General features: G+C 38.7%; 1 protein-coding gene across 1 annotated transcript in view; it reads right to left on the reverse strand.

Moving 5' to 3' along the window:
* The window catches only part of VWF (von Willebrand factor), a 749,192-nt gene that overhangs the window by 26,572 nt on the left and 695,794 nt on the right, over positions 1–26,826 (reverse strand). Inside the window, exon 48 of the mRNA XM_044087471.1 lies at positions 16,426–16,524. Coding sequence (XP_043943406.1) covers positions 16,426–16,524 — 99 coding nt within the window. The remainder of the gene's footprint in view (positions 1–16,425; positions 16,525–26,826) is intronic.

The following is a 26,826-nucleotide window of genomic DNA, read 5'->3' on the forward strand; positions in this document are numbered from 1 at the left end:
ACTATATATATATATATATATATATATATATATATATATATATATATATATATATATATATATATATATATATATATATATTTCTCGGTCCACTTCATAACACTGAAATTTCATAAGGTTGAATTTCATAACATTGAGACCACAACATCGAAAATTCAAAATACTGAAAACCCAAAGCATTGAAAAACTCAGAACATTGAAAGTGTGGTTCATAGGTTTATACTAGGCTATCTGCCCTAAGGCATTTATAAGCCTAGCCCAAAGTTATGTGGCTTACGCCACCCCTTATGTTAGAAATAATGTGCCCATTAGTTTGTTGTGCCTCTGTCCAGCAGTGACACAGAGATGATTCCCGGGGTAAACCTACGATCTCCCATCCACTGGTCAAGATTTCTCTTGAACAGAGCCAGCGAGGTGCTCTGCCTCACATGGACCGGGATTTTATTCCACAGCATGGGGAGTCTCTGGGTGATAAATCTATCCCTCCAGCACATCCTATTTATATCCGTGCTAAGGTTTAAGTCACTTGCTCTAGTGGTTCTGATGGATTTGGATTTTTTGAGGTGGAGCATGTCCATTAATTCCGGGTTGGTCATGGCCTTGTATGTCAGGCACAGGTCACCTCTGAGCAGACGGTATGCAACTGAATAGAGTTGGAGTTTCTTCAGTCTGGCAGTATATGACAGGTTTTGGAGTCCCTTTATCCTTTTGGTGAGGAACTTTTGGGGTCTCTCCAATTGCTGCAGGTGTCGGGTGAGATACATCCCGAATGGGGCATTGTACTCGATCATTGGTCTGATAAGTGAAGAGTACAGGGGAACAATGACCTCACTTGATCTGGATGTGAATCCCTTCATGATCAGATGGGCAATGTAGAAGGTCTTTCTAACCACTTTAGCAACGTGAGTGTCAAACGAGAGGCCACTGTCAACCTGGGTACCCAGGTCCCTGATAACCTCTTCTGTGCTTAGTGGGTTGCCATCTATATGGTAGCTTGGGGTTACCTTGTTTTTCCCGAAGGGTATGACTATACACTTTTTTGTGTTTAACTTCAGGCCATGGCTCTGGCACCAGCTATCAGTTTCCGTGAGACCCCTCTGAAGGATGTCTGTGTCCGATGTACTATCCACTATGGCACCCAGTTTGCAGTCATCCGAAAACTTTGTCAGCCATAGTCCTCCTATGTTTGCCTGTACTTCTGAGAAGTAGATGCCGAACAATAGGGGGCCAAGGACTGAGCCCTGTGGGACATCACTTGTAACCGGCTTGGAGTCTGACATGGCTCCAGCAACTCTAACCCTGTGGGTTCTGTCCTTTAGCCAGTTTGCAACCCATCTTGTGACATATGGGTTTACATTTAAGCTGGTAAGTTTCTCTATGATACCCGAGTGGGGTATTGTGTCGAAAGCTTTTGCAAGGTCAAGGTAGGCTGTATGGACTGCCTTTCCCTCATCAATGGCCTTGGTAACTGTTTTGAAGAAGTCGACCAGGTTCAAAAGGCAAGATCTGCCCTTGACAAAGCCAAACTGGGTTGGGTCCAAGGTCTGCAAGTCCCCTATGTCCTTGTTTATGAGTTCCATTATGATCCTCTCCATAGCTTTGCAGACCAGGCTTGTTAAGCTTATGGGGCGGTAATTACCAGGGTCCATAGAGGCACCACCTTTGTGGAGTGGGACCACAGTTGCCATACGCCACTCCTTGGGCACATATCCTGTGGTAAGGCTAAGATTAAACAGCTGCCTTATGTGCGGGTTTAGTTCTTCATTGAGTTCATGTGGCACACAGCCGGGGACACCATCCGGTCCCATTGATGCTGTGTTTTTAGCTTTAGAGAGAGCAGCTTTCACCTGTGCATTTGAGATGTCTGGGAGGCTACACTCTGTTGGGATAGTTATCTCTCCTTTTGGGGGAGAGGGGGGTGAAGTTTGCGCTGAACCTGTCTGCCAGTATGTTGGCAATGTCTGTGGGCTCAGTGATTTTTGTATCATTTTGGACTAATTCTGAGCATATCTGGGAGTTTCCACCCAGGTTTCTGACATAGCTGAAGAAGGCCTTATGATTGTCTTTTGAATCTATGGCAATTTTTTTCTCAAATTTGGCCTTTGATGATTTTATGTGGGATCGTAGTTTCTTGCTAGTACTGATCAAAGATGCCTTCCTTTTGGGATTTTGCTCTATCATGTAATAGCTTTCTCCTCTTATTGTAAAGTTTGTTTATGGCTGGGGTCCACCAGACTGGACGTTTGCCCTTGGTGGAAAGAGTCTTGGTTTTATTTGGGATTGCCTGATCCATGCAGTCCTGAAGGTGTTCATAGAAGGCATTTGTAAGGGCTTCCGCAGCTTGGGTTGTGGTTTCCATTGGCTCGGGGCCTTGAAGGATACCACACCTGTCTTGAGTAGTGTGAAGTTTGCTTTAGAGAAGTTCTTCACTGTGGTCTTTTTGTTTGGGGTGGGGGCGGATGTGGATTTCTAGTGAGATTAGTTTATGATCTGATCTCACCAAAGAGGGATATACTTCGGTGTGGAGCATTTTGTCCCCATGTTTGTGATGATGAGATCTAGTATATTTTCTCCTCTTGTGGGGACGGTGACTAGTTGTTCCATGGCATTTGAATTTATGAACTCCAGGAACCTTTGGGCTAGAAAGTTGGGGCTTGAGTAATGTTCCCAGTCTATATTCGGGTAGTTGAAGTCACCCAATATGATGGTGTTTGGTGATACATTTATACCCTCCAGTGTCTTCAGGAAGGCTGTGTGGGTTTCCTGAGTTTGAGAGGGTGGCCTGTAGCATGCTACCAGTTTTGCCTATGGTTAATTGCACCTGGATGGTTTCCAATGCTTCGTGCGTAGCCACCAACCTGGAGGTGTGGGTATCCTTGATGAATATGGATACACCCCCTCCTTTTGTGGTATGGTCCGGAACGCATGATATGAGGTAAAAACCTGATAGTGCCGGGGTGCTTTCAGCAGGAGCCTTGAACCAGGTTTCAGTCACAGCACAGACATTGATGTTCTCCATACTGAGAAGGGCCTCGAGTGCGTGCATTTTGAGATTTAGACTTCTGGCATTGAGCAGCATTACCCTTAGTTTCTTCCCGTTTTTGTTTTCTAGGGTGGTAGATTTAGAATTTGAGCCTTGCCTAAAAAGGCACTATGGGGTGGCAAGAGCCTTAGCCAATATCCGAATCCCAGGGGTGACAGGTGCAAGCCGTCCCTTGCAAAGCAGCGTGGTTTGTCAAGCATGTCATCCCAAGCAGACAGACACTGGATCCCTTTGAATGACACCAGAAATTAAGCCAATTGTTAAAGCTGATCATCTTGTCACTATATTGTGGCATCATTCGTGGTGAAGGAAGGATACTGCTCAGGGTCAGGGTCATACCTGCCTGGGCTACATAATCAGAGAGCTCCTCTATGTCTCTTTTCATGTAGTCCAGGGAGGTGCGTCTCAGGTCGTTCACACCAGCATGGACAATGACTGTGTCATACTTGTACTTGCCGTGGAGTGACCTGAGTGCTTGTGTTATGTGGCGGATTCTAGCGCCCGATAGGCAGCTTACTGTGACCTTCTCCTTGTTCAGCCTGGTGAGTGGGACGTCAGTGTGTCTGACTATGGAGTCACCTATGACAAGTATGTTTGGTGTTGTATTTGGCCTTAAGGGCAGTGACTGCTTTGCACACTGATTTTGTTTTTTATGTGTTGTCTGTGTGGTGTCTTGAGTTTGCAGTTGCTTGGGTGTCTGCTTTGGAGGCCTTTGCTGTTTAGGTAAATTTTACTCAGAGCCTCCGAGTATGTCTTAGTGTGTTTATGTGTTTGATTCAGTGGTGTGGTTGAGTTATGTGAGACTTGTATTGTGGTGTGTGTAGTTGCCTTCTCCTCCTGCCTGGTCTTGCCAGTCCTGAGTTGAGAGAGCTCAGCCTCCAGTTTGGCTAAATAGCTGCATCTCTCGCAAGTGTTAGTGTTATGTGGGAGGAGGAGAGGGTTGTCCGTGTACATGAGGCAATTGTAACATTGCCTCAGAATTCCCAGATTCACCAACTGGGCAGGAGAGGATGCCAGCATCTGACCCTTCGACATGCTAGAAAGAATTATGAGTTGGTATGAGACAGAAAAGTAGAGGGCTTAGCAGGGAAGTGGGCACTCCTGGGGGGTTTTGCAAGTGAGGGATTTGTATAATATAGGAGTGCTTGACCTGCAAAGAAAATGCTTATAAGACAAGGGATATGCTTTTAAGACAAGTGCTGAGCTTTTGAGAAGAAAAAGCAATTAGGAACAAGTGCTGCTTTTTAGTGAAGGTGTAAACTGTTTAGGTTCCTAACAGAGCAGTTCTAAGGGAAAAATTGAAGAACAGACTTTATGGAGCCAGAAAAAGTTTAACCTTGTTAAACCGGCGCTGCCCGATGCTGCTCTAGTGGCAACTCCGCGCTAAATCGCGCTAAAGCACGTTAAGGCGTGCTTGATAGCAGGGGCTGGAAAGAAGCAGGAATAGACCCAAAACGGACAATATCAAGTTATAACAGTGCAGTAAATGACCCCACACAAGAGTGCTAGGTCAAGGACAGAAAATATGCAAGTTTTGAGAAAAAAACGATTTAAAATTAAGTGCAAACAGGAAATTCAGTAAACAACTTTTGGTTGTGCTCTAAATACAGCTACTAATGCAGAAATCAAGTTTAACAAGCCAGAAAATGCTCAAACTAGGCAGCTATGCAGAAAAACTTAGCAAATAAACAGAGAAAAATACTTAAAATCTCAAAAGTGGCTCCCTTCTTCTCTCAGCGTTTTCTCCTCTTGGTGGGTGCTTCACCAACAGCCAACAAGCCTGAAAAGACACCAAAACCACAAGGCAACTAGGTTTTAAGAGAGGAAGATGAAGGAGTTTTGGAAATGGCCCCTGTTGGCCAATAGAACTACAGTTTCAAGTCAGTAACCACTCCTATGGGGGCAGGAAAGCTGCTCAATGTTATTCACTGCCACTGATCAACAGAGAGACTTTCCTTTAGCCCAAGCAAAAATGGCCTCACAGAAACTACATTGCACAAGTAAATAATATCACCTCCACCTACAGCAGCACCTAACTAACAAACACACTTTCTTATTACTTTTCTGCAGGAAGGCAAGCCCACCTGCACCCTCATATGCATTGTAGTTTTCAATGTTATGAAGTACACTATCAATGTTCTGAGTTTTCACTGTTTTGGATTTTCAGTGTTTTGGGATTTCGATGTTTTGGTCTCAATGTTATGAAAGTCAACGTTATGAAATTTCAATGTTATGAAGTAGACCCATATATATATATATATATATATATATATATATATATATATATATATATACACACACACACACACACACACACACACACACACACACACACACACACACACACACACACACACACACACACACACACACACACACAATATATATATATATATATATATATATACACACACACACACACACACACACACACACACACAAAATATACTTATGCATCTAAAAAGAAAAATGTATGGTGTGGAGTTTGAAGCATGAAATTTCTTGTACTGTATGCTTAAAAATGGCTCTTGTTACAACTGGTGAAGCCACAGACCATGATCCAAGGTCTCTAATGCATAAACAACCTAAATAAACCAGAGATAGACATAGTTCACCCAGTCATTATTGTTCCTAGTTTTCTTGGTAGCAAAATGATAAACTTTGGATTAAGCTTCCTGAATTATTTCTGTTAGTGTAAGAAATTGCCTTTAAGGTCAATCTTATGAAGCATATATTCTCTTGTATCTTATGGATGAGGCTAAAAAGAAAGAGTCTGAAGAAGGCAAGGCCTGACATAACCTGATCAAAGTTTATTTGAGAGGGAAGCCCTTCTTTTTGAAAGGCAGTTTATGGTTCTAAGAATTATAGGGTTGTAAAGTTCCAATAACATTATGTCTGAGTGGGTTGCCGTATGAAATATTATTCTCCATATCTTTCAAGAAATATAGTTTGTTTTTACTTCTCCTACTGACTGCTGTCTACCATCAGTCATATCATACAGCTTCTCCTTAAACGTCTGTGCTGCCATCTTTAGGCCTTTTCTGTCTTACTCCTCATGGACTGGAGCTGTACAAAGTAGGAAATATTAGGGTACAATTCTTGGGAGCAGATACCAAAGAAATCAGGATGCCAATGTACAGAAGCAGTGCCATCCTCACAGCATTCCTACTCACACTCCTACTTTATACCCAGCATGCAGTTGATTTTAGCCATGAGAAGACAGCCTCCTTCTCATGCTAATGGGGGGTGTGGGGGTGGTAAATTGATAAAATGCAGTGATTATTATTTCACCTCAACAGATATTCAGAAATTGGACCCACTAATTAATCCCAGGTCACCTGAGACATCCGTGTCTCCCTCTGCCTGCCTCACAGAAGCTAGCTCAAAATAAATTTTAATGGAAACAGACACACTGGTTCAAAAAAGAAGTTTTGGCAGGGTTAAGAAAATGCCGGCCTTATTTGAGAATCGAGGATTCCCCTGAATCATTCAACTATGATACTACTCTGATAAACATTTATATCTACACTATAAGGTAAAGGTGGATCTCAGGGAAGCCATGCTGAGAAGGTTGAATAATGCATCTGAAGATACAAGCAGGCAGGGTCATTAAAAAACAAATGACACAAATAGTTTTCGACACAAGGATACCTTTCAGCTTCTTTGCACAAGAGTCATGGACAAAGACGAAAAAATAATAGGGGTCAGTTTTTAATATTACTCCAATTCACTTAGTTAATAAGGCAGCACATTTTTTATCAACATGAATTTTTTTGAGTAAGAAACATTAATATCTTCAATGATTTACATTAATTCAGTGATTCACCAGAAAATTAAACATTTTATGAGGGACAGGGCAAAAATATGAGGCAAAATCAGGGTTATTCTGCAAATTCAAGGCAAGATAAGAGCTATAGGTTCATAGGTTCATTGGTAGATACTAGGCTATTGGCCCTAGGACCTATATAAGCCTAGCCAAACGGTACCCTGGCTTTTGCCACCCAAGAAAATTATTTTCCTGTGCCCCTGTCAAGCAGAGCCACAGAAGTGATCCCTGGGGTGAATTTCCTATCTCCCATCCAATCATCAAGATTTTTTTTGAAGAGTGCTAATGAGGAGCTTTGTTTGATATAGATAGGTAGTTTGTTCCAGAATATGGGAAGTCTCTGGGACAGGAATGTTCTGTTTATTTTGGTGACAAGGTTTAGGTCCCTAGAGCGTGTAGCTCAGAGGGATTGGGATTTATTTAAGTGGAGCATGTCCAACAGCTCTGGGTTTGACATAGCTTTGTATGTTAGGCAGAGATCGCCTCTGAGTAGGCGATATGCAACAGAGTAATACTGGAGTTTTTTGAGACGTTCTATGAACAAAAAGGAACTGTTTTCGAAATTCTGCATTATATCAGTCAGCGAATCTCTTAAATTTTGACAGTTAGATCTTTCTGGTTAAAAGCAGCCTGGCCCTATGGAAAGCATTTGTTTCATGTGACGAGATCTGTTCTTTAATAGGAGTATAAATACCTATGCTATATAATAATGTGATTCTCGTCTCCTTATTGGAAGTACCACACACAAAACTCTGGATAATGCAATTCAGAAACATGAAATGTGTTTTGATATAGCTTCAGTGAATGTCAAATCTCAGCAGAAAAGATTTAAAGAGGTTTTGCTGGAGGGTTTCCCTTGTCCCCTCTGAAATAGGGAGCTGAGCCCCCACACCCTGCTGCTCATATATATACTATGATACAGATATGCCTTGCCGTATGAAGACTACTAAGAAATACTTCAATCTCATTATAGATTCCCTGTATTGGCAAATTCATTCATGGACTTCTTTGATTCACAGATATGGTCCTGACAGAGCAGTTGGAGACCCTGTGAATCTAGCAATGGAGGTAGATTGTCCTAGCAGAAAGCTGAGGGGATTGGCTAACTGTTACTTAAAAAGGGAAATCAAGAACATCTGCACCTGAAAGGCATTATGAGGGTCAGCTGGAACCTTTCTTCTGCAACACCTAACAAAATCTATCAACTGTTCCTTGATGAGTAATTTTGCTGATGACACTAAGGTTGATTATATTATTAATTCAGCTAATGATCATGCTGTATTACAAGGTTAATTGGATTCCTTGTATGTATAGTTGATAACTAAGCACATGGAGTTCCGTTTTGGTAGTAGCAATCCCTTCCACCCATATGCTTTAGGTAATTTTATCTTAAGCTGTGAAAAAAAAGAGTGGGGATCTAGGTTTTGAAGTAGACAACAGAGTGAAATGTGAAGATTATCTGGAATTGTTATGTAGTAATTAAAGACATTTTAATTGTATCAGTAGTCATGATGAGAGAGAACTGCTTCCTCTTAACAAGGTTGCTGTGAGACCACATAAAGAGTACTGTTTACCAGCCTGTGTTTATAATTCTACTCAAGTTACATAGACTTGTGAGAATCCAAGGGTTTTATACTAGGCAGATTTTCAAAGTTAAACATTTAAGTTATTGGGATATGTTGATACAAATCATTTTTTTCATAAATTATAGACTGCTAAGAACAGATATTATAGTGGTGTAAAGATGCATGGATAATGCCATATTATTACCTACCATAGGGTGAGAATTTAAATGATATCATACAGACCAGCATGCAACACTGTTGTTGGGGAAAAGATAATTTTATTGTGGAAAACTATGGCTTCTAGTCTTGAAATGTTTAAAGCAGAGTTTTTGAGTACTCAGTGACAGGTTGCAGATTCATGTAAGATCTCTATTGAGGCTCAAAGTTTGTGATATATGGAAAATTAAACAGTGAACCTTTTGAGCCATATATATTGTATAGTAGGACACCGTCCCTGAATGTAAGATGAATTGTACATCAATGTACATTTATGGACAATGCAAGGTCTAATCACTGGATGACCTACAGGCCTTGATTGCTTATGGGCCACAATACAGTTAAGTAATCCATGTTTTCATACAAGAACCCATAGGGAAAACATTCTTTCAATGTTCTTCATGCTAATAGCACTGCTGATATTTCATTTAGATTGAAGTGAATCATTCCTTGCAATGGAGACCAAGTCTGATGAACAGTTTCAGGCTTGTTGGGGGACAAAAAGAACCTACCTAAGTTTGATGGACTGTACCTAGCCATGCATTTGACTATTTTACTTATGTCAGGATGACTAGAAGTCCCATTTCTTGAAGTGTCTGCCTCTGTGATCCCAGAAACTCTGCAAGCAGTGGTGGAATCTCCTCATAGGGGGGCTGGCAGTCTCAATCTTCATAAAACTGGCTGACATATGACCCAATGCTAATGGAAAGGTTCTGACACAAAGATTGTTTGAGGCTGCTTCTCAGCTAAAAAATGAAGTGCTATGTCTGAAACCTTTGCAGAATCATAAATAATTTCTACTTATGGAGAATATAGGACTGCTTCTAGAAAAAAATATCCCTGAAATGGGATCAGATCGGATTTATTTGCAGTGTTTAACTACATAGAATGTAAAACTGGAATTATAAAACTGAAGTTGTTTACTGCTGACCAAGTTATGCTTGAAACATACAATCATCCAGCTAAGAATAAATGTCTAACCTCTTTGCCTTCAGGATCGTTATGACACAGAAGGTCATCAGCTGGCTGAGATGTCATTATGATTTTCCTGACATTCAGGCATTTGACCAGTATGGAAAGTTATGAAATAGATGCCCATGTCACATCATTGTTCTATGGGACTAAAGAAGAACTTTCTGTAATACTACACTAGGATGTTTCAAAAAAATTGTTTTTCCTCTAATCATTTTGCATAGGTTTCTAAAATGTGAGGTTTGGTGAGTTGTGCATGTATGCGAAAAATTAGAATTGTCTGACTTCATTAAGTGACAGCACACAGCATGTAAAAAAATCACACTGTTTCCAGTACCGCTAATTGCATTCCAGTGCTGTATTTATCTATCTCCAGTCAGTTTTACTTGAGCTTCCATAACCTCCTGCAACCTACTTTACTTATTTAAAGCCTTGTGCACTATTTAATTCTATTTTCATTGTTCAAAATGATATGTTGTTTCCTGTTTACACTGTGCAGAGTGAAACATTGTGTTTAATTACTTTTGATGATTTATCAGTTCATATAGTTTCTGCACGTGTGGCTGGCAGTGTTAATGTTAATTGACAGAGCCCAGTCCCCCTAATGGTGAACCATGAGCTCAGTGAGAAAGTCAACCAGAGCTGCTACTGATGTCTGGCTTGTTGGCCAGCAGCTACCGGACCTCAATATCTCAACTTGTTCAAATCAGCTTCCAACCGACAGTCACGTTTTACGCAGACTGTTCTATGATCTTAAAACTAACAAATTAACTCTTTCAGCAAGTTGTTCAAATGCTGTTGATGAAGTTCTGCAGTTATGGCAGTCAGCGAGCATACCTACAACGCAGATGCCGAATGCAGTGGCAAAACTCAAACGTCTGTATGAGAAGCATTCTAGAATCAGGAGGAATAAGAAGCACTAGTCAGATACACAGTCTCAGAAAGAGATTTTAGCAACGCACTTTTGAAGCTTTTTGATGTGGGTCATGCTGATGCAGAATTATTGATAAAGACTCAAGAAGACTGGGATTTTCTACAACATCAAAGTACAGACAAAAAAATGATAATTGGTGGAGAGGACACTGAATTCAAAAAATGAATGAACAGAAAGGATAAAACGACTACAGGAAGAAATGAAATGAAAAATAAAGAACAGCTGAAAGAAACAGTCAGAGAAGCTAGAGAGCTGACAGAGGCAGAAGACAGTAGTGAACATGAAAATGATGATGAAAATGACGCAGCAGCAAACATGTCGAAATACCACCAGAATTTAGTAACTGGTAGACATCCTGTCAAAGAAGTGAGCACAGTAGATACAGGATTGCCTGAATCATAAGAAGAGTCAATGCAAAATCTGTTGCCAGTTTCCAGGGCATGACTTTATCTGACTTCGCAACAGAACGATCAATGAATCTGTTCACTCCTGTCAACATAAACTCATCTTTCCTAACAGCTGATCCTGCAGCATGGAGTGACATGCCTGATTTATTCATTGTGAAACAAACTGTTACAGCTTTGCGAGTTGTTAATGATTGTGCCGAACGAGCAGTCAGATTACCAACTGACTTCTGTCAAGTGCTGACTCACATCGAGGAACAGCGAAAGCTGGTATATCAGATCATTGAACACCATCGACAGAAAGTCACAGAACCACTAAAAGGACACTGTAGTACTATAAATGAACTGATGTAACACCATCGACAGAAAGTCACAGAACCACTAAAAGGACACTACAGTACTACAAATTAACTGATGTAAACTTGAGCTTACTACCTAGGAATGTTGTTAATTTTTACTAGGCTTATTTTTTCCTAAACTGTTTGACATTTGTGTTGCTCAGAATTACAAACAGACATTTCAGATGCAGCATGAAACTGATATTTGCCATTTGTGTAATGATTTGTGAATATATTTAATTTCTATTGGCACAATTTGGAAAAAAATTTCACATGGTTCTTTGTCCTATCAATCCTCATAAAATCAGGGGGTATGCGAACAGAAAATAAAAAAAAAAAATGTTTTTGCATATATACATGAAACATCCTATACTACACTGAGCTGAAAGCACACACACACACACACACACACACACACACACACACAGGTATATATAGATATAGTTATATAGATATGAATATAGATGTGTAGATATATGTATACATATATAGATAGATATATCTAGATATCTAGATCAGTCTCTCTATCTATATCTATATGTGTGTGTGCATGCATGTGTGTGTGTGTGTGTGTGTGTGTGTGTGTGTGTGTGTGTGTGTGTGTGTGTGTGTGTGTGTGTGTGTGTGTGTGTGTGTGTGCCTGTGCCTGTGTGTGTGTGTGTGTGTGTGTGTGTGTGTGTGTGTGTGTGTGTGTGTGTGTGTGTGTGTGTGTGTGTGTTTCAAGGTGTGGTGGTTTGTCCCAACATAGGCAGGTGCAGGGGGGCTTGCCCCCTATAGTTAATGTTTTTGTGTTTTGTAACCTTTGGTAGTGTCACTATTTTGAGTAATAACCTCTCAAAGTTTTAGATGTTTTGGGGTTAAATAACTGTGGATTGATTAAATGAGACACATTTATAGCAATACTCTATGATGCAGATGCATTTTCAACCAAGGCTACCACGTTTCTACCATGTAATTTTGCAGATACAAAGAAAGCAAGATACTCAGTTTCATAGATACATTGATTTAACCACATAAAGTGAATGAAAGTTGTCTAAGCCTTGAAATCAGAATCTTTTATCTCAGCCCCATTTTATGGGAATTCTATCAGGCTGATTACTCTCCATAAACATAAGCAAATATTAATGTTGCAATTGGCTGAGCACTGAAGCACTGAATCCTTTTCTTTTAAGGTAAGACATCATGCAACTTGAAATCAGTCTTATACATAGGTTAGGGAAGTTTGTTTCCATTATCAGTTATACTTTTATAGACTAAATGCCATATCTGTCAGTACAGCAGGAATCCTCAGGAATAAAAATAATAACAAATTTAAATTTTGGAGCTTTTGTCCCCAGGCTTTCCCTGAAAATGGGATGCTAACATGTCGGACTTTGCCAGTAATAAAATGTCAATAAGTAATTAAATAAATACTAAAACCATATGAAAAATCACAACTTCTCTTAGGATTTCTGTCTAAGGGTTGTATTGATAACACTGTAGGAGGTCCATTAGAACTGATAGGGTGGAACACAGCAGACAGGTACTGTGGCTACAATATATTCGAGGGGCGATCCATCAGTAATGCAGGACTGGTGGTATTCATTTCTCCACAAGCATTTCTAAATGTCTGTTTGTAAAATAATTTCAATACTGTTTCTATGGCCAGGACAGTAATACTGAAGACTTTGTGTATGGCATGAGTTGTAAGATGCCGCTTACCACAATTTTAAATGTTTTTTTTTTGCTCCTTGACTTATAGTTGACATATTGACTTGTGGCTCTGGGTATTAGACAAACCAGCTATGGTTCTGAGAACATCTATTAAGCATAACTTTTATGAACTTGTGAAATAATTCCCCTCTTTACAAGTTATATATTTTTTCATTTCAAAATATTAAAGCTTCATAGGTTCATAGGATGATACTAGGCTATTGGCCCAGAGGCCCTTATAAGCCTAGCCAAAAATTTCTCCCATGTTCCCTCAAAGTCAGCACCTGTTTCCCCTGTCCAGCAGGGACACAGGTGAGATCCCAGGAGTATATTTGCTGTTTCCCATACAGTTGTCCAGGTTCCTCTTAAAGAGGGCAAGAGAGGTACTCTGCTTGACATGGACAGGGAGTCTATTCTACAGATGGGGGAGTCTTTGGGGCACAAATGTATCCTGCCAACAAGTTCTATTAACGTCACAGACCAGGTTAAGGCCTTGTGTGTGGGATGATAGAGTGGAGTTTGTCTTATGGATATGCAGCAACTTCATCAAAGAATATAATTAAATCTAGAGTCCTCTGAGGATGTTAAATCATTGTCTTGTTATATATGATTATCAAAATAAAAACAGTCAGACTCTGAATCATTTTGCTTGTATTTAACTCATGAGGAATTACAGACATGAGAAACAACATTTTCTTTCTCAAAAAGAAACAAAATTATTCAAAAAGCAGGCTTTTCATCTGAAGTATACCGTTTGCAAGCTTATGATAACTAAATCTGATGAAAGGAAAATAAACATGGTTAGAGAACTTCTAGATGCTTTTTTCTTACTCGGAAGACTGTTTTTGCCTGGAAATATTAAAAAAAGTTCTGACATTACACTGCAGAATTATACTGAAGACAATATAGTAAACATGCTCTGTGGTAAGACCTCTGGCTCACATCTCCAGTCCCAGGATTTTGCCCATACCTCAAGTTACTGTAGAGCAATGTCAGGATGTTTTGTGCCCTGGACAGCAAAACTATTTGTCAACCTCCCCATGAATGTTTAAAAAAAACTTCACAGTTTATATGTTGTCACCAAGGGACCCCAATCAAGATCATTTTTGAAACAGCTTATTAACTGTCAACATTTTGTTTACTTTAGTTTGGGCTAGTTTATAAGCTGTCTAATATGCGGTCACAATTCCTTAATGACAACTTATTAGCCAGCTTATGTCGGTGTAAGTTGGTGACCCAAATCAGGTGCTTTGTTCACTCCACCCATCCTATGGTACTGAGTCCCTATGTGTGTATCCACTGTCTATCCTCTTACCCACTGTCTGCCTGAATATTTTTCTGCTTCTCTGGTTTCCTTCTACCTTACAAAAAGCATACTGATTCATTGTCAGCTAAATGTCTTATACACGTAAATAGACACACACACACACACACACACACACACACACACACACACACACACACACACACACACACACACACACACACACACACACACACACACACACACACACACACACACACACACACACACACACACACACACACACCTTTGTCTCTGGTTCACAAAGGATAATACATAAAAGATACAGAACTAAAAAAGACACAGTAATATTCAGTCTAAATAAACAGTGAAAATACAAGCTTGCAGAAAATAAAGTTATAGTTTAAAGAATGACATAGAAAATGTGAATAAAAAAGACTGCTTAAATTTCTGTGAAAACTGTCAGCAAGTGACCACTTTGGCAGAAAAATAACATTATGCATGTTACCAGAGTTTTAAAGCAAGGAAAAATTATTAACTACACAACATTAAAATACAATTCCCTTTACAGTGATACAAGCCAGAAAAAACAAGCAAGCATAAACAATTTAAACATCATTAATAAACTATTTAAAGTAGACAAGTGATTGAATCTTATCCCAGAAAACCAGTATATAAATGAAACCGCAAGGACTCAGGCATTTATTTATAGACCTCTCTCCCCATTGAAAAGTCTGTCTGTTATGAAATGCTAAAACTCTAGTGCGGCACAAAATACTTTGTAAAATATGAAATAGACAATTGGTTGTACTTGTCTACCACTTTGAAAATAATTTTTATTCTGTATTCCTTCACAGAAAGTAAAACAAATTCATTACAGCTTTAAGCAAGAAGAGCTGTTGCCACTTCGGCAGTCTTGCTAAAGACCCTTGCATTCTCAGCCATATTATCATGCTTGTATTAGTCAAGTAGCTCAGCCCCAGGTCTGCTTCTTCTTATCACTTATGAGAAGAAAAACGTGGCTCCAGAAAATTACCCATGTGGAAGGCTATATCATACAACCATGTGGTTCCAGCAAGTTACCTATGTAGATCAGAACAGTGACATGTTCTTGTCATGATTTCCAAGTTCACTGTGCTTGGCATTCATGTGCACTAGTGAACGTAATAATGTCTTTAGGTATAACTGCTAAGATACACACAACAAAGTGATTTTACAACTGCATTGCTATGGAAATCCTTAAAAGGTAACTGATGTTGGGCTCAGCGTGGCTTGATGTGGCTGGGCATTTTAGTCCAAACAATTATCCCTATCCAGAAACACTATTGCAAATTGCATTAGTACTCATTTTTTTGTGTGTAAAATAAACAGGAATGAAATTCTTTAAACTGTGATGTCACACTTTCTATAGCCAAGGTAAATAAAATGTTACTGATGAGAATAATCTTATCATATATTATATCAAATATGACAGCATTTGAAGCAAAAAGTGAGTTATTTTTGCAATTCATTTTGTTGACAAGGATGCCTCCTTGAAAATTTTCTTGAAGCTGAAAACTTCTGACATGACATCTTGAAAGACTGAACCCACAATGCCTCACTACCTACATTAGTGTATAAGCTACTGTTTTTCTACAGTAAGTGCTGCAATAAGGATGTCTAGTATTGTAGCAAAACAAGTTGTCAGGTTTGCCTCACAGGAAGAACGCCCTACATAAAAACTAAACATGATGATTTATTACTAAAACCATAATGCAAGCAAGTAATTAATTGTTCCTCTAAAAATACGCTGTTCTTAATTACCCAAAATGCTTTGCTGCTATATATAACTTATTGTCAATACCTGAGTTATCATTTTGTGAATATGATCATAAATAAAAAAGCATTTGAATGGTGAAGCTAAAACATAAAAAAAAAGTCATAGCCTTTGGTTTGTTTTCAAACTACTTACAGCTTTAACATCAGGAGTAGGTTTAAAATAAAATTAACTGTGAAATGAAAAAGAAGTGTAACAATGCACTCATGCTATACAGTACATTCTCTACCTAGGACATTACTGCCAATGCAGATTAAACATTACCTCATTTTCCATACATTTTCTCTGAGTCATTTATACTGTAAGTAAGAACTGGTTGTAAAAGAGGAATGACATGTCCAGATCCTGTACTAACCTGTAGGGTGATAACTCTGCCATCCGTTAACTTCACAGTGCAGGCACTGGGAGCACACGTTCCACAGCAGGAACCATTGGTCTTCTCTACCTCATAACCCTGCAGAAAATAAATAGAATTAAGACAGGTTTAGAAAATGCAACCTTTAACTGTTTAATTTATAGTACCTCTCCCACCATTTCCAAGTTACTTCCTGAAACACTGATAACGACATGTTTATTATTAACTACATTTAAATTCACCGTTTTCTTTGATGGCAGAAGGAAATAGTTAACTTGTCTAAACTGACCTTTAAGTAAATCTAACTTTCATCTTCCCCTCCATCCATCCCTTCTCATTCCCTTTTCTCCTTCTCCCTTGCCTTCTTGAATGCACAGATTCTGACCGTACAACATATTCTAGTTGCTGGTTTCATAGGCCCAAGGCTCTTTCAATGAAGAAGTGTGAGAACAGGTCCAAGGAATAACAGATTCCTACAATATGCTGGCTATGTCCACTCCTCTTTTTCTCTTCTTTTTAGGGTTATCCCTTCAGATCTATTTAGTAAGATTTTGTACACTGTTGCCTATCTATTTATTGGTGGACTGATACAAAACAATGTGTTTCAATTACAGTCCTGGGTTATATAGCTAAGAAAAAAACGCAAAGCATAAAGGAATACATACAACTTCAAAAATGATAAAACACAGTTAAGTGCATTGAGAATGAAACATTTGAAAATCAACAATACTTTCAGATGAAAATTAACTGTAGTTCTTTTTTTCTCTTTCAGTTTTTTTTCTGAAGTCATGTTTTGTTTTTTTATTTCTACAAATCTTTTGGAGTTTTAATACTATGATGGGAATGGACCCCATTCCTAAGTCAACATACAATTAAAGTTTATTAAATTAGTATTGTTTCAATCTTTGATGTCAGCCCAAAGTGCTCTTCACAGCATCCTCAATGTGCCCAGTAATGACTCCTTCTGCAGTTCATATGGGGTTACATGTATTGGTAAAATACCTAAATATGATTGTAGATTCTTTTTTATAAGATCCGTTGCTCCTACTACTATTGGAACTGTCTGGGTATCTTTCTTCCACACTGCTCTCGTTTCTGCCTGCAGATCCTGATATTTTATGACTTTGTGTCTCTCTGTACGCAAGATACTGTAGTCACTGGGAGTAGCCATTTCAATGATCAATGCTATTTTTGTCTTCTTTTCTTGGACCACTATATCCCATTTTCTATTACTGACTGGATTTTAGGCTCTAACCCTAACATGTATCACAACCCAGAATCTCTACCTGACTCCATCGGTGATCACTGCCCTGTATGAATTCTCCGTCTTTTTCCTCATATTAATAGAACCCATAAATTCAAAGAATGCTGGAAACTAACTACCTTCATTCAACCCTGAGAAATTTAATCAAGCTCTCTCAGCTATAGATTGGTCCTTCCTCTTTACCTTACCTCTTGATGAAGCTGTGTCTCAATTTAACTTCATTTTCCTTAATACATTTAACTTCCTTGCCCCTCCTAGAATGGTTAGAGTTAAATCCCACACTCCCCCTGGTTAATCAACTCTACTCTGTCTCTTATACAAAAAAAGAGATTCTACTTGGAAACTCTGGTCAAAGACTAAATCTCCCTCAAATTTCCAAAGATATAGAGAACTTTGTAATCTCACTAAAAAAACATATCAATGATGATAAAAGAAACTTCTATCAGCAATCTGTGACCACTCAGTCTTGAAATCCTAAAAAATTCTGGAATTCTATAAATCAAACTCTCTAGCCAGGAAATCCCTGTACACCTAATCCCTGCCCTAACAATACACCCTCTGAAAGTGCATCCATTTTCAATTCTTACTTCATTGACACCATAAGTAATCTCACGCAGACGTCTAACCCATCACATCTCTTATCGCACACAGCTCCTAATCAACAACCCCCTCCCCCCCATACACATTAAGGCCAGTTCCTACAAGCTACATTAAAAAACTTCTCCTCAAACTTAAAACATGCTCCCCATCAGCTGATAATCTTCCATCTTTCTTTCTAAAAACTGCTGCTTCATCTGTAGCATACCCTGTCTCTATCCTCATAAATCGCTCTGTCACTGAACCTGCTGTACCTACTCTTTGAAAAAAGTTCTATACTATACCCATTCACAAAGATGGAAATTCCACAGAACTTTCTAACTTTTGACCTATCACTACACTTTTTGCCCTCTCTAAAATGCTCGAACACTGCATCTACAAACAACTCATGGCCCACCTCTCCCAAGGGAACCTGATCACCCCTACCCAGCATGGCTTCCGCCCACAGCATAGCACTTCTACTGCTTTCATTTCCTTTACCAATCCATTTCCCTAGCCAGAGATAATAACAAACTTGTGCCCTGTCTTTTCTTAGATCTGTCAGAAACCTTTGATACTGTCTCTCACCCTATACTTCTCTCTAAGCTATCCCAACTCAACCTTTCCACACCAACTATCTACACATACATCACTCTATTAAGAAAACCCATCAAAAGCTTGGCTGTCTATATAGAAACAAAAGATTCCTCACCCCTACCTCCAGAATCTCATTGGCCAGTGCTTATCTTATTCCCAACCTTTTCTACGGTTCACAAATATTTACTAATCTTCAGTCTTCTCTACTCACTAAACTTGAAACTACCTATAACAAAGTGGCTAGATTTGCTGCTAATCTGCCATCCAAATCACATCACTGTCATGCCCTCAGGTTATTTAACTGGCTAGAGTTACCTAACCAACTGAAAGTTATTCAATTACTCATCATCCATTCTATCATAAATAAACCTTCTTCTTGCCCTAACATCTCCTCAATAGTTTCATTAAATATCCCTCCTCGACCACTAAGGAGCTCTTTTCAATATTTGTTACAGATTCATAAACATAAAAAATCTGTTGGACAGAACCTATATGGCTACTTACCCACCATTCAATGGAACAAGCTTCCCATGACCCTGAGATGGCTACCTCAAGTCTACAAATTTAAGAGCTCTCTCAAAGAATATCTAAACCACACTTACATTTGTCACTGTAACCACCCTGCCTGAATCTAAACCTTTACCCTTTCTCTTCTCCTCTCTTTTTACTCCACTCTCCTTCCTAACCCTTTATTTTTCCTTCCTTTGCTCTGTTCCTTCTCCAACTTACCTGATTTCTTCTACCTATATATTTACCTGACTCTCTTTTTATTTTCTTCTCTTCTTTGCTTTAGACTTTAATTTTATATCTTTACCTTCTACTAATACATTTACCTTCTGTCAACTATATTTTGTTTTTAATTTACATACTTAATGTTTACTGTTTAATATTTCATATGTCTTTGCCACCAGTATTATTATCTTTTATTCTTTTGCTAACTTTTTTCTATTTTAAAATTATTGTATTTTTCATTTATATACGTATTTGTACTTTGGAGCTTTTCTCCCCAGGTCTCCGCTGAAAAAAGGCTCTGTCCCAGTCGGACAATCCCGGTCAACAAATGTCAAATAAATAAATAAATAAATGTATAAATAAACAAACAAATAAATAAATAAATCTATCTTTTGAATTGTTGGTAATAGGTGATCCCATGTGATATAAACCATCATTTTCTATGATGCTTTGTGGCTCGTTTCCAGTGTTTTTCAGCCATTTCAGTACCATAATGTTTGCACAATCCTCAGTGCAAGTCTTGCCACATTATTATGCCTTTCAGTATACAGTCCTTCTGCCATTAGTATGTCACAACTGGCCAGAAAATGTGCAACTGTTTCCAATTCTGTTTTACAAAACTTACATTTGTCTGTTTCTCCCACATGTTTGATGGACTTTGTAAACCACTGTCCACTGTCTTGGGCTGCCAGTATTAACCTTTCATATTTTGGTTTGAATTCGCCTCTCCTTAACCATTCCTGATCAACATGAGGTTCTTCCAGAAGTTTTCTATACTTGCAACTATATTTATGCTTTTTTCCGTACTTCTTGCCTTTACATCTGGTCCTTCACCTTATATTTTTTTCTTTTGTTTTTGGCACATTCAGTTGCTGCCTGATTTTTATCTACTTCTGGTTTGATTTCCATTCCTGCTTGACACCGATATGCTTCTGCTAAATTAAGCAGAGAAGTCATCTTAGATTTATTCTCCTCATGTTTCAAAACTTTCACTATGTTTGGATCTTGTGAGGTCAACAGATAATGTGTGGTGTCCCACAATTGCAGATCTATACATGTACTCAATTTCAACAAGGCCCATCCCTCCTTCAGAATGGGGAATATATAATCTTGGTATGCAGTGATTTTTATAAATCATTTGGTGAGCATGAAGCATTCTTCTTGATTTCCTATCTAATCTATCCAACATGTTTTGGGGCCAGTCAATCACACAAAAACTGTAAGTTAGGACAGGAAGAGTAAATTGGTTTATAGCTTGGATTTTGTTCCTAGATGTCAATGCTGTTTTCAGAATAAATAATGTTCTGCTGTTTGCTTTTTCTGATGTTTACTGAGAACTGCCTCAGTTCCTCTGACCTCTTGTCATATCCTTTCCAATGTTCACTCCTCCCCACTTATCATTCTGATGTTTTTTTATCCCTGACTCCTTCAAACAGGTTGATATTTTTCTCTTTGAATGATCTCCAGAACCGTAGTACTCAAGTTGGGGTCTGGTTAGGACCCACTTGAACAGCATCTTTATTTAACTACTTCTGGAATATAGTCTACTGATGTAGAGTCCCGTGTTCTATACTGCTACTATGACTATCTCCTCGGCTCATTTCACACTGCTACTACAGGTTCAAAACATGTGTGATAAACATCCCAGGGCAATTTCCTGCTCTGTAACCATTATTTACTTATTCCTCAGATGATATTTTTCAATAGGATGTTGGGCTCAGGTACATTGCTTTCCTTTTATCTGCACTGAGCCTCTATTGCCATGTTTCTACTGATTAGAAAAGCCTTACATTACCTTCTTTAATTTCTTCTCTTATAAATACACTTTTTTTGTTCATCGGTACTTTCTAGGCTATTGATCTGTAAGAACCTTAAGAAGCCTAGGCTTACACTCCCATTGTGTTTTAGCCCATATTTTGTGTATGAATAAACAAGAGGTGGGCAGAACATGGATATGTTGGTATACTTACCTGCTGCCCCTATCCATGAAGGATGTGAGTGCTAAACTGGGAGTAAATTTTTAGTTTCCCATCCATTCATCTAAATTATATTTGAACAGATTGGAGTGGAAGACGATTCCAAAGAAGCTGTATTCTCTGTGATGCATCCTTTGTCTTTCAACATTTCTTATTTATGTTTTAATAGGGATCTGTTTCCCTTATGCAGGTTTTCATGTTGCTGTTGTACTTGCAAATTTGTATTATGTCTTACAGGCTAGGGTCTGTTATGACACTAAGCAAGGCAAACATCACCTGTTAGAAGCATGCAAGATATAGTGAAAAGAACAAGGCTCTGAGATGGTCTGCATAGTTTTTTATGATTTAAACCCTTTGTTTTTTTTAGTGAGAAAGCACTGTGGTCGTTCCAATTGTGACAAGTGTTTGAACAGGGACATACCAAAAGGGGCAATTCAATGATCGGTCTGATGAGAGCCAAGTACAGTGAAATATATCCCTGTACCTGGACACTACACCTTTAGATATAAGCTGCATGAGGAAAACAGATTTCGTCACAATAGTGTATATGTAATGGTCAAAGGACACCTTGTTGTTGACATCACTTTCCAGATTCCTGACTACAGAATCAACTTTCAATGGTATGTTGACAATGTGATAGTTACAAGGGATGTTATATTTGTCAAATTAAACTATTGTACATTTCTTGGCATTTAATTTTAGTCCATAGTTTTGACACCAGCTATAAGTTTGGAAAAAGCCCTTTTGGAGGATCCTGGTGTCCTCTGGGGTGTTTCTGATGGCACCAAATGTACAGTCATCTACAAATTTGGTCAACCATAAATCCTTTACATTTGCTTTGACCTCTGAGAAGTAAATGCCAAAGATGAGTGGTCCAAGAATCTACCCCTGAGGTATGCTGCTAGTGGCGGGTCTTTTGGAGAAGATTGAGTCACTCACCCCAATTTCCTGTATTCAGTTTGTTAGCCAGTTTCCTATCCAATGCATTACATAGGGATTTACATTTAGGTGGGAGAGATTATCTATGATACCGGAGTGTGGGATGGTGTTAAATGCATTTGTGAGGTCCATAGATGAGTCTCCCTCATCCATTACTTCAGCAGCCATCTTGAAGTTGACCAGATTTGGTTGACAGGATCTTCCTTTGATGATTCCAAACTGACTTGGCTCAAGAGTTTTTAGATTATTTACTAATTCCATAATGATACTTTCAATAGCCTGAGGCATTTTAAAATTATGAGTCTGTAATTACCCAGGTCCACTGGCAGCCCACCTTTTTGCAAGAGAATAACTATTGATATCTACTATTCACCTGGTATAAAGCCTGTTTGGAGGCTGATATTGAATATCCTATATATGAGGGCTGACAAGTCATGTTTCAGGCCGATCAGTAGGCAGCTGTGTATGTTATCTGGCTCCACTGAAACAGTGTTCTTGGCCTTGCATTATGTCTTGAGGACTTGATTTTGGGAGATTTGGGGGTGTAGATGTGGGCATATCATCTGGGAATATTGGGGGGTGGTGAAGTTGAGCTAAATTTGTACGCTACCAGAGTGGCTATTCCTCTGGGTCAGAGTATGTGATATCATTTACTATTAGCTCTGTGAAGTGCTAGGCATTGTTTCTGAGGTTTCTATCACAGTTAAAGAAGTCTCTGTGGTTACTCTTCACATATGTGTCTATCTTTACCTCATGTCTGGCTTTGGTGGATTTGATCAGAGCCAGAGATCCCTGTTAAATTTAGCAAGCACATTTTTTGGCATCTTGAATGTTAAGCTGTGAGTTTATTTTTCTTTTATTATAGAGCATGTTTATACTTGGGTTCCACTGCAGGAGTTTATTTTTAAATTTGACATTGTATTTACTTTGGAGAACTAATACCTCTATTCTGTGTGCATAGAATTTGGCACTAAAGGATTCTGCATAAGCAGCAGGGTCATCAAGCTGAAAGGGAATTTTGAATTTAGCCAGGCCATCACTCATTTTTAGTAGATCAGCCTTAGCATAATCTCTGAACACTAAGGTATTGGAAGATGCTTCCAGCTTCACTCTAATGGTATATGTGAGTGATTTGTTGTCTGATTTGACCAGGGAGGAAGTTAGAATTGGCATGGACCAAAGCTCCATATCAGTAAGAGCAAAGCCTAAAATTACATCAAACCACACTGGGGTGCAGACTAACTGGTCCAGAAAGTTTGTATTGATGATGTTCAGAAATTTTTAGGCATAGATGTTGGAGGATGTATAGGTCTCCTAGATGATGGAGGAGTAGTTGAAGTCTCCCAAGAGAAGGGTGTTTGGCTGAATGCACAGGGACTTCATGCTAGTTAGGTAAGAAGTATGGAATGGTAGGGACATAGAGGGCCATATAGTTAGATAAAGGGGTTGTTGGCAATTAGTTGGACATGAGGAGTTACAGGTCTTTATCTTGTCTGGCAAATCTGTTAACAAATTCTTTAATGGCATGAAGAAAGTACCACCTTTAGTGCCTCCATTTGGTGCAGTGAGCCTGAACATGTGGTAGGCATTGAAGCTGTGCACAGATGGAGTGTGCTTTTGGTGGTCTTGAACCAGGTCCTCATGCATGCATAAACTAATGTTTTCCAGGATAAGGAGTGCTTGTAGGGAGATTTTTTTTGTTAAGGTTCCTAGCATTGACCAGCAATACCTTTATGTTATCTCAATTCTGTTTTTTTTTTTTTAATGTTAGAAGCCTCAGAAGTCTGAAATGGCATAAAAAGGGCATTATGGGGATGAACAAGTTTTTAAGCCAAAGAATGAAAGTCTTAGGGATAGGTGCAGGCCATCCCTGCCAAGCGGTTATATATTGTACCCCTTTGAACGACAACAATCATTGTTTGTTCGTATTGTGGAATCACTCTTGATGATGGCAGAATATTGCTCAAGGCTAGGATCATACCTGCCTCTGACATATTCCAAGAGCTCCATTATGCCTCTAGTCATATAATTCAGGGAGGTACAAATCAAGTCATTTAAACAACATGCACTATGACTGTGTCACTTGTGTACCTCTGAGGAAGGGCATGAGTGCATGTGATGTGGTGAATTCTGGCACCTGACAGACAACTGAATGTGACTCTTTCCTTGCACAGCCTGGTAAGTGGTGCATTGATGTGTCAAACTATGGAGTCACCTATGATTAGGATATTGGATTGTGTACAGTTTGCCACAGGGGCTTTCAAACTGAGACAGTATGACTCTTAGATGTATGTTTGCTGGTGGGTGCTACCTGTATTGTCTGTTTGTAGGGTTGCTGAGGATGCTTATATCTTAGGTAACATTCAGGAGGCCCTTGTGGTTGGTAGGTTACCTTTAAAAGCTTCAGGATATGTAGGCCTACAAGAGTGGTCTATAGTGTTAGTGGTTTGTTTAGTGTAGTATTCTGTGGTTCTGACAACTTGCTTGTTATTTGTAGTGGCTTTGTGTGAGAGCTTTACCTCTACTAAAATTATAGAACTATAGCTCTCCATACCTCCCAACCGTCCCAAATTACTTGTTTTTTACCGAGTTTTGGGGTCCCAATAATAGAGTGCCACGATTCCCGAGTGGCACCCCTTTATTTCTGATTTTTTAATCTATTCTTTTTAAGAATTCGTGCTTGCGGAGCCGACATCATCACGTGCACGATGACGTCAGCTCCATCAGCATTAGCCACGCATCTGTTTGAAGGCGCAGGATTTTTGAATATTAAGCCGCGGGTCTTCTGTTAAGTGCAGGATTTCTGTTTGCTGTAATTGCCACGCATCTGTTGTTTGAATATTAAGCTGCAGATCCGCTGTTAAGCCGGGGACAATTTAAAGCAGTATTTCTGTTCTGGGAGGACGACTGCCTGCCTTGTAAGTCAGAATGACGAACACGGTCAACAAGGCACCTAATAGAGCTAGCTGAAGGAATGAGTGTGTGTGTGTGTGTGTGTGTGTGTGTGTGTGTGTGTGTGTGTGTGTGTGTGTGTGTGTGTGTGTGTACCAACCCCATGGTCATACTTATTCGAAGAAGGGAGAAAAATCTGTAAAAAGCGAATTACTGCCAGAGTACAATTAGAAGTTGCTCTGGCAATGTTTTGGAGAAAAGTATTTGGCCTTATGCTATTTGACTTCTTTTTCTTTGAGCTTCTGAAGCTCGCATAGTTTCCTTCAAGACTGTGTAGGAAAATCAAGTTTCAAATATTGAATTTTAGTTCATTATTATATAAAATTCCTGTAGAGCCATTTTCAATAATTTTTCTCATTTTGAAGCCATCAGTTGTTATGGTACATGCAAATGCCTGTGTATAATTCACTATGATGCTGTCCATATCAAATAAAGCTGTATTTTTTGACTCCTCAACAAAGCGGGTACAACATGGTCAACAATGTATTTACAAAAGATTCCTTATAACCTCTTTAAACGAGCCACTTTATCAGAATGTACTTCATTTAGAAATACCTATTTTATATATGTCACTTTGACCCTTGGAAAAAAAGACTGTCATGTTGTTTTTGTACTTAAGAGATGACAGCTAGTACTGTTCACATAATTATTCGCAAATATAGCCTTTTTAAAATATTGACTGCTTATATTTTGTTGTTGTACACATCTTCCTAACATCTAATTGTGCAGCTTTAGTCTTTGCCCAGAACCTATAGCAATGTTCATGCACACAGATTTATCTTGCAGTTAACAGACTCCTTTTTGAATGTAGATTCTAACATTATATTATCCACTATCTAATTTATACACAACAGTGTTAACATTTTTCTGTAATTCCCTAGTCCATTCAGTTAGTGAGTTGCTTGGCACTTGTTACACTTTGTGCCATCTGCTTCTACATTTAGTTAATTTTGTATAATATTCACAAAATGCACTTCTGCTGAACTGAAAGACATCTGTTTTTGGCTACTTATTTAGTTCCACATCATATATATATATATATATATATATATATATATATATATATATATATTTGTGTAGAAGTAGACTGTTATGGAAATGTTCTGAATAGGACAGTTTTGTCATTATTGGTTTATGCATTTTGTTTCATTGCCTACTGGAAACATGTTAAAACAATACATTTAAAATGCAATTGTGTGTGGAAGTAGACTTTTATGATGGAAATGTTCTGAATAGGGCAGTTTTGTCATTATTGGTTCATGCATTTTGTTTCATTGCCTACTGGGAAAATGTTTAAACAATAAATATAAAATGCGCTCTAACTTAAGTCTAACAAGTGTGCTGTGTTATACAAGGAATATAATT

Source organism: Protopterus annectens, chromosome 11.part0, assembly GCF_019279795.1.
Source record: "Protopterus annectens isolate FY-2018-M chromosome 11.part0, PAN1.0, whole genome shotgun sequence".
Lineage (NCBI taxonomy): Eukaryota > Metazoa > Chordata > Ceratodontiformes > Protopteridae > Protopterus > Protopterus annectens.